The sequence below is a fragment of the Phocoena sinus genome, chromosome 10 (genome assembly GCF_008692025.1).
Source record: "Phocoena sinus isolate mPhoSin1 chromosome 10, mPhoSin1.pri, whole genome shotgun sequence".
Classification (NCBI taxonomy): Eukaryota; Metazoa; Chordata; class Mammalia; order Artiodactyla; family Phocoenidae; genus Phocoena; species Phocoena sinus.
Genome location: NC_045772.1, coordinates 17,094,404 through 17,108,134, shown reverse-complemented (window position 1 = coordinate 17,108,134; position 13,731 = coordinate 17,094,404). Strand labels below are relative to the sequence as shown.

General features: G+C 42.1%; 1 protein-coding gene across 10 annotated transcripts in view; it reads right to left on the bottom strand.

Annotated features, from left to right (window-relative positions):
* Positions 1-12,446, bottom strand: part of APPL2 (adaptor protein, phosphotyrosine interacting with PH domain and leucine zipper 2) — a 52,822-nt gene extending 40,376 nt beyond the window's left edge. The window contains exons 1-3 of one of the 10 annotated variants that reach the window (XM_032645793.1): positions 12,128-12,285; positions 11,076-11,213; positions 5,538-5,636 (exon numbers count right to left, since the gene is read on the bottom strand). Coding sequence is in view for 6 of the 10 variants with exons in the window: in XM_032645788.1 (XP_032501679.1) it covers positions 5,538-5,636; positions 11,076-11,183 (207 nt within the window). In the remaining 4 variants the exon portion in view is untranslated. Of the gene's footprint in view, positions 1-5,537; positions 5,637-6,039; positions 6,084-9,333; positions 9,651-11,075; positions 11,214-12,127 lie in introns of those variants that run through there. The other 9 variants (XM_032645787.1, XM_032645796.1, XM_032645791.1 and 6 more) reach the window with 9 other exon arrangements.
* Between the last annotated feature and the right edge of the window lie 1,285 nt (positions 12,447-13,731).

Sequence of the window (13,731 nt, the reverse complement as noted above, 5' to 3'; positions counted from 1 at the left end):
TACAGGGAGCCACAGAAGCAGGTGAAGACAGGGAGGGAAGGGAGGTTTGCATGTGGTAGCTCGAGAGTAAAGGATGGATTGAAGGGGAAAACAAGCCCCTGACGACAGGAAGACTGCTTAGGACGGTGCTGCAATAGCCCAGGTAAGAGCTGAAAACTCACTCTCCACAGTGACAATAGGCAAAAGTCGTTTGGAATAAGGACCTAGAGACGAGGGCTAGAAATAGATTCTGAATGGCCAGGCTTTGCTGAAGAAGTGACCTTGCCCAGGAAACGAGTAGAGACTAACCAGAGAAGGACTCCTGTGGAATTTTGGAGAACACCAAGACTTAAGGGGCAGGCAGCATAAGGGCGCCAGAAAAGGAGAACAATCAAGAATGGTGGGTAGAGACTCGGGACAGACACTGTCACAGGAACCAAAGAAGGACAGTTTCGAGGGGGGCAATGTTAACAGCATCGGGTGCTACCTGGGATGGAGGGTGGAGAGAGGCTATGAACCACGCATTACGCTGCCTGTGCTGCCAGTGGGGGATCGAGCCCAGACTGAGGTGCCTGAGGAGCAAACATCAACTACGCAGTGGGGAAGTGAGGAATGTACAGACTACTCCTTCAGGAAGGTCAAGATCAGAGGACCAAGCTTCTATTTAACCCAAGTAGCAGTCCCAGGGTACAGTGCTATCATAACTACTATTATTCTAAGGCTTAGAAGGTGGTTATGTTAACAGTGAGCACTTCGTGCCAGGGACTGATCTTATACTTTACAGGTATTATTAGTTCTAATAACAACCTATGAGGTGGGTATTATTATGGCCTCTGTTTAACCAACAAGGAAACTCAGGCAATCACGTGACTTGCCCAAGGTCACACAGCAAGTGGCCAAGTCGAGACTGGAACTCAGATCTGATGCATCTAAGGTCACATACTTAACCTCATACCTAATGAATGAGCCTGGCCCAGAATAATCTTCCATACTAATCTGAAAGCCTTCAATGCCAGAATGAGGGAAGGCTGTAGATCCCACATGCAAATCAAGTGCAAAAACTCAGGTCTTTGAAGGTGCTTCCAGAAACCACTCAGGGGCTCTCTACTCCCGAATGCCTTACGCTACACACATATTTCTCTGTCCCTGTCACAGAAACCTCAATTTGACTGTTTTTGAGAGCTATTAAAATGCACTGATTGAAACCATTATGGATAAAAACCAATTAAACAAGGGAAGTTACTCTGGGATACAAAAAGGAGCTGGCTCCCACCCATAACACACTACAAAGCTGTTAGGCTGATAAGTGTGGGTGTTCTATGGTGACAAGAACAACCTTTGAAGACTCCCACTTCCTTAGCCTCTGCTGCCATTTCTAGAGACCAGTATGTCGAAAGAGTACAGCACAGGGGTTCAGAGTGACAGTGCAGGTTTTGGAGTCAAAGACCTGAGTTCAAATTCTGTTCCTGCCACTCATCAGCTGTGTGACCACAGGTGAGTTACATAACCTCTCTTATATAATACCACCTCTCCTTTATTGCGAAAGCTAAATGAGATTATACACAGGCGGTGCCTTGCCTAGTGTGTGGTATGTTTATGTGCCTAATAATATTTTTATTATTAAAATATACAGTTCTGATCCTGTCTGCCTCCCAAATCCTTCTCTCTCCCCTATCACAAGCTCACACTCCTGGATGCCCACTACTCTGTTTCCCAAGAGGAACATTTACTCACTTAGCTTGATATCTATATATATTATCATTTCTAAAGAAAAATATTTTCTTCTTTATAATACCAAATGTATGCATATCTTCCCTTCAAGGTATTTTACTCCTATCCCCTCCCATGGTCTCACCCCAGTTTGAAAAGATACTACTCCCAACTCCAATGTGGGCTTTTACATTTTAGGATCAGGAGTTCTGCACTCCCAAAGGTCTGGTTCAGAGCAGCTGCAGAGATGAGACTGTGTTTGTGTAGGCCTGCTTTGCTGAAAGGAAGTGAGAGTCTGAACCACGGTTCTCACTTCGAAAAATTCCATCCAAAATGTACTTAAAAAAAAAAAAAAATCAACAAAACAAACAAAAAATTCCATCCAGACTGAAGGCACCAACTACAGAGGCTTGTCATCTTTTGGAGGAGAAAGACAGGTTCCAGGAGGTGCCAGGTTTCACTAATACTGCTAGGAACATCATTTGACCTTCCCATTCTCTCAATACAATGTCTGAGAGGAGAAGAAAGAAATTTACGTAAGTAAATTTCATTGTAAGACCCTAAAAAATCCATTTCGAAAAGATTTTTTAAAATTTTAACCTCATTAGGAAAGAAACAAAATCACAGTAGATATACAGAATCAAAACAAGTATACCAAATGTATTAAATGCAAAATTTGAGCAGATTTTACCGAATAAGTATACCCATGCATCTATTCAGACACTATAGAAGTTTTAAATTTAGTCAATAGTTTGAAAGATAGCAGAGCTTTCTAAGTAACCCGTCTCTTGCTGCATGAGAAGTGTGTACGGCTTCCTTCATTCAGATGACCCATGATGGAGTATTCAGTTCCCCCATGTGCAAAGGCACATCTGACAATTAGGAGACCAGATGTGACCAGTGACTGCTGTAAAATGCTGAAAACAGCTTATAGCCTATAGCTTCATTCTACTGCTTAAGCCAAATAAAATTTAAAATCTCCCCTAAACTAGCCAAAATCAGCAAAACTGTTTGTTCACAGAACTTTCCTCTAGTTTTTTTTAACTCTTCCTCTTTCTAAAACTAAGGTCCAAATACTATTCACTATATCAGAATCCAGAAACTTACCATGTGGCCTGATTTTAAGTATCTTTTATGAACATTTATCATTTATCAGCAGCATAAATCTGGTTTAAAAAATACAATAATGAAAAATAACATCTTACTAAGTGCCTCTGTTCTTAAAAATGAAATTATAAAACTCTATTAATGCAATTTAACACAACTAGGTGTAAAATATTTAAGGAAGAATGTTAAATAAAACCAGGAAAACATAACTTTGGGGGAAATAGTTGAATGAAAACATTGGTAACTCTTTTCTTTCTTTCTTTCTCTTTCTTCCCACCCTCATACATATAAACAAACTGATCAAAGAGGAGTTATAAAGTTTTCTTTTTAATTTAATTGAAAAGAAACAAAACAAAACATGTTCAAATAAACCTGAAAAACAACTGATCCTGACCCAGCCTATCCGAATGCCACTGACCACTGCTTGTATCTGTCACTGAGTTGGCAGCACTAGCCAGACGTTCTTGCTAGCTTCTGCTGCAGGAAATGCCGAGGCAGAAGGAAGGGCTTCTGCCAGTAACCCATGTGATGATCACGTGATGTGAAGTAAAAGCTGGTTACAGCCTCTTGGAATGCAAGACCCACTTAATTTTGGCAAAATGCAGTTTTCTGGCTCAAAAGAAAAAAACACATAAAAGAGCATCTGGACATCTCCAAGTAAATGATTCTGACAGACATGGAAAGGCAGAACAGAGACTCTTGGGAGTGGTGGAGTCAGAGTCCGTAAGTCTTGGGACTCTTAAACATGAGAAAAATCATTTGATAACAATAGTCAAACTACTAAAGAGCAGGTATAAGCTCAGTAAAAAATTTTCTGTTCTCTTAAATTTTGAATAGTTAGGGAAAAATACAAAAACATGTAACAGAAATAAATAGGGCTTTTAAAAAATCGACAAAGTATGTCCCAGTTTTTAAATGTTTTACCTAAACAAACGAACAAAATCACAAATGTACATGATTCTTCTGGTCGTTAAAATTAGTTCCAATTAATCAAGTTACACTTCTATAATACAGTAGTTTGCAAATATCTATCTCCAGCCTGAACTCTGGACCTGAACTTTCAACGAGATCTCTTTCCCCACTCTTACGTCCCATGGACACCTCAAAATCAGCCTCTCAAGGAAGAATTAAGGGGAATTCCCTGGTGGTTCAGTGATTAGGACTCTGCACTTTCACTGCCAAGGGCCCAGGTTCAATCCCTGGTCAGGGAACTAAGATCCTGCAAGCCATAGTGCGACCAAAAAAAAAAAAAAAGGAAAGAATTAAGATTGACGTCCCTGCCATTCCTGCCACTGCCACACACACACACACACACACACCCTGCTCCTCTTCCTGTATTCTCCCAACTATGCACCCTGTTATTGAAGTCAAAGACGTGGGCATCACTCTTGATTCATCCTTCACCCATCCAACCCCTTCACATAGAATCAGTCACCAATCCACTTCTTCCCAATTGCACTGCCGCTTCCCTAGCTCAGGCTACCACCCTTATGCTTAGTAGTTAATTTTTTGGGCTTTGGCTTCAGGCTGACTTGCTCTACCATGTATTAATGGGGTGGAATTGGAAAGTCATTCATCATCAGAATCCTTAAATCTCCTGACCTATAAAATGAAGATATAATAACAACACCCACCTCAGAGTTGTTAGGGAATTGAAGTGAAATGATTACATGTAAAAGCCCCTGAAACTGCACCTGGAACCTATGAAGTATTCAATAAGTCTCAACTATCATAATCCTCCTCCTTTTGGGTGCCCAGCACAATTCCTCCAGGTTAGGTGACCCTTCTCTCCTAGCACCTCTAACACTCTTTGGTAATTATTTTTGTCTGTCTCCCAACCCAGTTGTAAGCTCCCTAATGGCAAGAGCTGAGATTTTTCCCCATATAGGATATGAATGAATGATTAATAAAACCATGATAATAATAAATGATTGTATATGAATATTGAGAGCTATGTAAAATAAATGAGTATACATGATTATTGATATATTATATTATTATTATACACTGAATGTGGTATTTATTTAGAGATCGTCAATGAGAAAAAGGAACATATTAACAGATACAGGCTTAAGTCGGCAAGGAATCAATAATGAAAAGTATCGGTTGCCATAATATTTTGATGTGTAACATAACAAATTTTATTTTTAAGTAACTCACAAGTTTTCTCTTAGAAAGTAACATACATGGGCATTTCTTGATCTTAAAAAGATCCACTTTTGCTACTCAGCAATTTATTTTCCATGGATTTGCAAGGCAGAGATATTTGTTCCTCAAAACAAAGAAGCCACCCAACAGTTCCAGAACTGTGACTCAAGTCTTTGCAGAGGAAGCCCTTGAAAAAACATCTCTACTCGCCTGCGCTGACATCTAAGACTGACCATTTATGAGAAAGACAAAGAGCCATGCCTTAGAATACTGAACCCACTCATTCACAAGTAGAAAGAGGAGACACAAATGTTTCCCTTTGGAGTAGAATTTTTTAAAAAATTAAAAAGCAGTTATGTGGTACCTTTCTACTGGGTCTACTAGTTACAGAAAAATTACCCTATTTCTTAACCTGTGAAAATGAACTGTCCTCAGTTTTTTGAGGTGAACAGAAGAGAAAAACAATTGTGATTTTATTTCAAAAGTTTAAATGGTGGTGTTCTGACTCAAATCTCTCAACCTCCTGAGAGAAGTTCAAGGTGGGCAGAGGGCTCCCACTCTGTTCCTCTCCAGGTGAGGGGGCAGGAGGATACCTGGGCTCCATAGACGCGTTGCATCGCCTGGAGCAGCTGGTTGGTATAATCCGTGAGAGTGCCAGCATCTTCTTCAAATACACTCAGTAAAGAGCGAGTCTGCAAGAAAAGAGGTCAATTTTATTTCTAAGTGGAGAAGTTACAATGGAGGTAAAACAAACACACGCACACAGAGATATGGGGAGGGAAGATGTCTGTTGTCTGGCTTTACTTTTTTATTGCTAATACTAATATAAGCTGATTCCTAGAGCTTTAATTCAGAACTTCTTTTCTAATCCTTTAGACTACATTGCGAGGGCAAACTGAATACAGTTTGAGTACTGGGGCCGGGGAAAGAAAGCCAATTTTTAAAGGGTTAAGAAGACTCAAGGGCTATTATCTGTCTCGACGTTAGCCTCTACCTAAGTACCAGTAAAGTCCATCCAATAAAATAAGTGTTAAAAAGGGCAGTCTCTCCCTTCAAGCCCATAAACTGAACTCAATGTCTGGCCTGTCTGTATACCTGGGGTGTGGTCACCCAGCACTGCATCATCACAGCAGTTAACCATCTGTCTGGTTTTCTGCAATCCTGGAAGTCTTGCAGGGGTGTGTCATTCTTTCCACTTAAGATACTACAGTCAGGCTCCATGTCTTTCGTCATATTCTATTCAACCAATTTTCAAACTCATGACCAGGAAATTTCATGTACCATGGGCCCACCAGTGGAAGCTCTGGGCACAAAACTCAAATAGCAACTTAAGAATGCTAGCTCAGTTCCTTTGGGAAGACTACTCAGTGCTTCGAGAGCAGCTGAGAAACGTCTTAGATGAAAGGTATTTCCTCTCATTTTCATGTGTAGTGCCTGATACGCTGAGCACTAAAGAAATATTTATATATTGGACGGTGCCTAAAGAAGTATCAAATATAAGAGACCATATCTATTCAAGGGACTTTTGTTAATGTGTCCAGCACAGTGGGAATTTAGAATACTACATTAGTGATAACGGGATCTATATTTCAGAAAATAACCCATTAGGCATAGAATGGAGAGTAAGCTATAGAAATGTCTTTAATGAGATGATACCAAAGGCACCTTACAAAGAACAATCCATTAAGGTTCGTTATTTTCCTGCAAATGAATTTCAATTCCTTCTTTCTTTTTCTAACCTATCTCAGGTAAGAGAATAATAACTGACCCAAAAGCACCCCCAATAAACTGGAAGAGGAACCCCGACGTTTGAATCATTCTACCTTTGATTTTGTTGACAAACTCTGGTGGACTTCACAGTCGTACATGCTTATCCTGGTTTTGCCCGAGGTCTTTAAGGCTAAAAATACCTGCTCTCAGACCAATGCACTCTCTTCAGTACCAATTCTTATCAACAGAAGGGTCAGAGCAAACAAAACAAAAATCATGGATGTGACCCACCGGATCTCATAATCCATTAATGGATGTCAATGAGTAGGTGAAAAACATTGGTTTAGAATTCTTTATTATATCTCTTTAAAATACACTACTTGAAAAACAAAGACTGTTAAAAGACGTTTTGAGAACCTACAGTGATTGGTCTATCACTCTACATTCATTCATGTATATACTTCTGCCTTCATCCAATATTTGATGAAACGTTGTGTTGGGATCTGAGATTCAAAGGTGATCAGAACCAACTCTGTTCTCCAGGAGCTTACAGTCTACTGGGGCCTCTCAAAAGATCTGGGATCCCCTTGGGACCGTGTCAATCCTGGGTCCAAATTTAGGCTCTAACACTAATTTGCAGGGAACACTAGAGGTAATGAATTACATAAAGTGCCTACCAGTGCCTAATACACAGTGATAGCAGATGACGCTGATTATGAAGAAGATAACGAACTTTGCTTATCACATGTTGGACACTAAGGGTTTCACATGTTACGATTTCATTTCAACACTAAAGCAACACTATTATCTACACAGTTATCTGTAAATGTCATCTAATAGGAGAGAATCTTTTGATATTTGTGGTGCCAATGCTGGAGAAGTCCTTCAATGTTTGTGATGATTCTCGTTCCTTTCTTTGCTATAACAGTATATCTAAGAGAATGAAAAAGAGTGATACAACTGGATTGAGGATATTTAATTTTTTAAATACTACTGATGTCCATTTAGTTGAGTCCTATTTATTGTTTTTAATACTCTTAGAAATAAAATACATAGAATGGAAAATGAGCCACAGGATGAAAAGAGAGGGCTTGTATAAATGTCCTCCATAAAGAGAGTAGAAAGAAAACTAAAACTACCATTTACTCTGTACTTCCTACGTGTCCGACACTGTGCTGAGCACTAAATAGTACTTCATTTAATCCTTCCGACAATTTTATGAGGTAGACACCACATAATCCCATTTTAGAGATGATGAAACTGAGGCTCATCAAGGTTAAGAAACTTGCTCAACCTCCCACAGCTGGGAAGCAGCAGGGTTGCGATGTAAACCCAGGTCTGGCTGGTACCAATGGCCATGCTTTCTCCACCGCAGGAGGCTGCATCCACCACCTAGCAAAGGTGGGTCTCATCAGTGGACATGCTCTTTGGCCCACAGCCCACCATCCTGTCTGGAGGCAGGATGCTGACTGCTTGGAGCTGACTTCTCTTGGGTCATCCTACTGTCATGCTCTCACCTGTGATAACTGCCAAAACTACATCACAAGTTTTTTTTTCTTTATATTCTGAACATGTTTACCATGACATCCATTGGAACTGACAAAAACACTCCCGTCTTCCCTTTCTAACTTAACTAGGCCATGATCATCCTTGAAAAAAAATATACCCAGCTATCTCAGACACTGTTTTAATATCCACATTTATCAGCTCTGCATCTGCTTAAACTTATATTTGGAAGAACAGGAATGTTCTGAGACCTAATGAAGGAATAAGACCAAGGACCAGGCAGGTACACCAGTTGCTCGAAAGTTCCACAAAAAAATCCGAAAGACTGGTGCATATCACTGATAAAGACAATAACAGCAATCATTTATGTAGTTACTATAATATGCAGGCATGAAGATACTTTACATATGTTATTTATTCTTCATAAGAATTAAGCAACTATTTTTATTCTAATTTTACCCATGTTGAAACACAAGCGGTTGAGTTTGAGTAACCTGCAGAATCAAGATTTAAATTCCGTCCTTTTTCTACTACCCTACACTCTCAAGAGTATGCATGGACAGAAAAACGACACCAAACACCTTAGCCTTAGCTCCACATTACCCTCTATCTTAGAATAAAGAAACTGGCTGTCATCTAATAAACTAGTCCTAGACATTTTTCACTCCTAAGAATAGCATCTAGTTATATAATGGCACAATTTTAACAGCTGTGATTGTAAAAATACACACGCACACACACGTGTATATTTTATATATATTTAAATATATTTTAAATGTTTTAATATTTAACATATGTAAGTATAAATATTATACACATATATATTTTTTAAGGTAAAAACAATTAAAACTCTTGTTCCCATAGTGTGGGAGAGGGAGAGAAACGTCTCAGTAGAACCAAGCCTACCGAAAGGAAAATGTATCATAAACAAAGAGTAGAGCAGGACAAAAACCCTCCACAATGAAGACAAAACCACTAGGTAATGTTTTGAGGCATCCTGCTTGAGTTAAAAAAGGCCTGGTTTCCCAGCTGGACCGCTCACTGAATAATCTCAGAACTTAATCTTTAAATTCTCTGTGCTTCAGCTGTGCCAACTGCAAAGGAAACAAACAAATATCGTAACGAAACAGCAAGCAACAGTGCTACACTTTATCTCAAAAGCACACTACTTACAGGAAAGAGAATAAGCCCCTGGAGAGGTGTGAGCTGCAGCAGCTCAAAGCAGCATTTGTGTTCCTATCACAGCAGCATTCACACAGTACTGAAACTGCTGCTTTCCTTATCTGTCTCCCAGAACAGACTGTGAACCAGCGGAGGGAAGGCACTCTTATCTTATTTGTCATTACATTCCCAGCATCTAGCAGCACCTAGCGAGGAGCAGAGGCTCGCAAACAGCAATGGAGACAAGTAGCTTAATCCCTAAAACATTTCATCTTTCATACACCAGAGGTAACCAGAAATAATACATGTACGCACAAAGACTTGTCTTATAATACACTGTGCAGCACTGTGAACTTAAAAGGGCATGAATAGATGTGTATAAGGTCAGTCAACTGCTATTCAGCTCTTCTTGGGTCACTGAGCTCAAACATAAAAGCTTTTGTGTTCATTTAATGAATCCTGTGCAACCAGGTTACTGGAGCAACCCTCATAAATACTCTACATAAAACAAGAGGAAACAATAGATGGTTTCTTAAGATCACTTCCTTTTAGTGAAACATTTTAGGTCACTGATGACAGAAAAGCCAGGTGCTAGGTAGCTGGGCTAACTTGAACAACATAGGCAGACTGCCTGGGTTCCAATCCCGGCTCTGCCACTTGATAATGTATAATCTTGGGAGCAAGTTATTTAACTTCTCAGCTCCTTGGTAATTTTAATACAGTACCTACTTCAAAAGACTGTTGAAAGGATTAGCTAAGTTAACATATGTAAAGCACTGAGAACAGGGCCTGGCATATAAAAATGCATGTATGACACAGGTGTTTGCTATTGCTTTTATTCTTTACAGATAAAACTAAGGAGTTGGATTAGATTCCTTCCAGTTACAAGTCTATGAATCTCCTTGGCAGTAAAGCTGCATTAGGCACATACCCCATACAAGAGAGCTAAATATGTTTTGATGGTTATCAAAGACCTTCCTGGAAGTTTGCTTCCATTCAAACCTCACCGAGAACCCTCAGAGGGTGACACCCACGTCTCAAAAGCAATGACAAATTCCCTACATAGAGAGGAACATTAAATAGAAATGACAATGCCTCTTAACCTCTTCTTCCTCATGCAAGCTCAGTTATAAATCATGCAGATATGTTAGACTTGTAAGCCCCTTAAATATTATCTGCTCCGTGACCCTCATTCTGCAGATGAGAAAACCCAGCCAGTCACAGGATGAGGATGAGTGACTTGCCCAAATCAAATGATAAGTTACTGTTAGAGCCACAATTAGGACCCAAGTGGCCTGACTCGTTTGCCAGTCCGCTGTCTCCTACCTCACTGCTGAGCACATCCTATAAACAACTCAGAACCAGTGCCTATTCACTGATGTGAGAGCCAAAAATTCCAAATGTAACTCCTCGGTAAGGGCAACATGGAGAATCAGTTAGTGCCACTTCTTTAACCTGGCTCAGCCATCACCATGTCCAGTTAGGAAAGCAATATATCTTTGCACCTCAGTTTCTCCAACTACAAAGCAAGTGGAAACCCCTGTTCAAAATGATGTTAGAAATTCCACAATATTATCTCCAGATCGCACGCAACAGGTGTGAGGATGGACAAAATGACTTCTACCCAGGGTTTTGATCCCATTAAAATGCCAGAAGTTTAGAGGCTTCAGAGAGGCCTTTGAGAAGTCAATCAGACCAGCGGATAACAATTAAAAAAAAAAAAAATCACAGCTTGCTTACACTTTCTTACTTGCCTGTGTAAGAAGATCACAAAGAAATGGGCACAAGGCAACTAAGCACACAGTCCTTTTGACTACTAATTCTGAACTGGAGAGATGCAGAGTGGGTGTAGGTAAGTCCATCAAAGGATCATCCTGGGGAGGCACAATTCACTAAGAAGAAAATGGAAAGGAAGCACAAAGGGATGAGAAACCGTGAAAGGAAAAGAGGTTACTCTTACTCTAATTTTTCAAGAGTTGAGATACTAGGGAATAAGGAGAGGTATTGAAATAACCCAAGGATGCAGAGCCTCTAGGGCAGATATGAAGCTGGGGAAATGTTAATGAAGAAGAACAAAGGTTCCCTGGGGAAAGGTGCCCTGACTCATGAAGTAACGTCATTCTGCACTCATTTACTACATTTGCACACCAGCTTTCATCTACAGAGCTCAAAGGGCTTGATTCTCATCTCGGGTGCGCTAATGAAGTTCCCCTGTGCGGCAAATAGGGCAGGTATTGTAATTTCCTCTTCACGAATGGGAAAACAGGGCCAAAGGGAGGTCTGGCACCGCTGGGGAAGAGGTCTAGGCTCTCTACATCCCACTCCGGTCCTAAATCCACCAGGTCCCATCATATCAGTAGTAGTAATAATAAGTAAGACTGACTTCTTATTTTGTACCAGACATTGCCCGCGAACAACTTGACAGGCATTTCCTTATTTAATTCTAACAACTCTAGGAGGCAGGTACAATTATTCCTATCTTACGACAAAGCTGAGGCAAAAAAAAGATTATTTCCCCGGGGCACTTGGTGGAGCCCAAGCGTAGGCCGAGCAGCCTCGGTTTCAGCCGAGTTTGGAAAGGGGTCGGGACACAAAGACTCCGGCCGCGGGGGGCTTTTCCGACGTCTCCAGCCCTTTCTGAGGGATGCCGGCTCCCGGAGCATCCCGGACTTAAGACACAGGGCCGGGCCCGCCCCCTCTTCGCCCCCGAGGGGGCCCGGCGTACTCCCAGCCTCCACCCCGGGGCTGGTAGGGCCTCCTCGGCCTCAAGCCCTCGGGCGAGGGGGACCCGGGCGGCGGGAGGTACCTGGGGGCTGTCCTGCAACGCCTCCTCTAGCAGGAGCTTGTCCACGGCGGGCATGGTGCCGCGCGGCGGGGCCGAGGGCCGGACGAAAGCACGGAGGGCAGGTGACGCTGCGGCCGAGAGTGCTCGAGGCTCAGGCGACGAGGCGGACGACGTTCTGTGCTCAGGGCGGCCCCGCGTGCGCCCACGCCTGGCCAGTGAGTGACCGCCGCCCGCCCGCCGGCTCTCCTCTCCGCCCAGCCCTCAGCGGAGCCGGATCAACAGGAAGTGTGGCGAGCGCCCGACCCGGACACCGGAAGTGTGGCGGCCCCGCTTTCCCCCAGCGCCCACCTCTCGCGGGAAGCCGCAGACCCCCACGGGTCCCCCAGGCGCCAAGTGAACGCCTAGGGTGTTAGGCTCAGCAGTTCAGGGGCCGAATCTTATGCCGGTCAATGCATCTAGAGCCCAGGAGGGGGAACTCAAGAGCGGAAAGATAAGGTTTTATCTACTTGTGGCTATCCAGATTTTTTGAGTCAAGGAGATAGGCGCTAACAGTTTTGCTGATTTGAAAATCTGTGAAATGCTGTGTGAAAATCCCGCGCTTCCCGCACCACTTTTTCTACGTAAATCTCAGTGCCCTCGTAACAGCTCTGAGAGCAGAGAGATCTACTAGTTCTAGGGGAAAAAAAGGGGGTAACTGAATCATCTGTGATATTTAGAAGTAACTTTTTGGGAAACCACAGCTATTTAATTTGGCCAATATGATTAGGGCTCGTCCTCGTCGATTGCTGTGTTTTGTCATTTTGGAAAGTTTCATAATCAAGTTTTTAGAAGTGGAAGGGATAGATAATCTAGTTCAGTGTTGTCATTTAGAGATTAAATAATAATAATAATCAGGGACCCAAAGAATGAAGTGATTTGGTCAGAGTCAGTTAACGAAAGAAAGCTAAAGAAAGAAGAGAAGGAGGGAAGGGGGAGTACTTGACATCTTTTAATACCAAAGGTAAGGGTTTCAGAATCTCCTTCTTTAGGAATCTGTAAGATTTGCGTAATAGGACACGCAACCAAGAACGGTCAGAATATGGTAAAATAATACAAATTCTGTGTTTTATAGAAACACTTAGGTATATTAAGGCACAATCTGAATTGCCAACACCTCTGAAAGTCTGATCACATGCTTCCTGATCACTTGAAAACTCCAAGGCCATTCATTATTCCCTGTCTGGTTCTAGATCAACTCCAAGGCCATTCATAATTCCCTGTCTGGCTCTAGATCAGCGCTAACCTTTCCTGAGCTCATGTAGGCTCCATGGGGAAATCATCCAGCATCCTTTCCCCACCATATTCTTTCTTCTTCTTGGGTAGAATCATGCTCACACCGTGTTTCATCCTTTTTCTGTATTTTTTTTTTTTTTTTTTTTTTTTTTTTTTTTTTGCGATATGCGGGCCCCTCACTGCCGTGGCCTCTCCCGTCGCGGAGCACAGGCTCCGGACGCGCAGGCTCAGCGGCCATGGTCCACGGGCCCAGCCGCTGCGCGGCATGTGGGATCCTCCTGGACCGGGGCACGAACCCGTGTCCCCTGCGTCGGCAGGCGGACTCTCAACCACTGCGCCACCAGGGAAGCCCC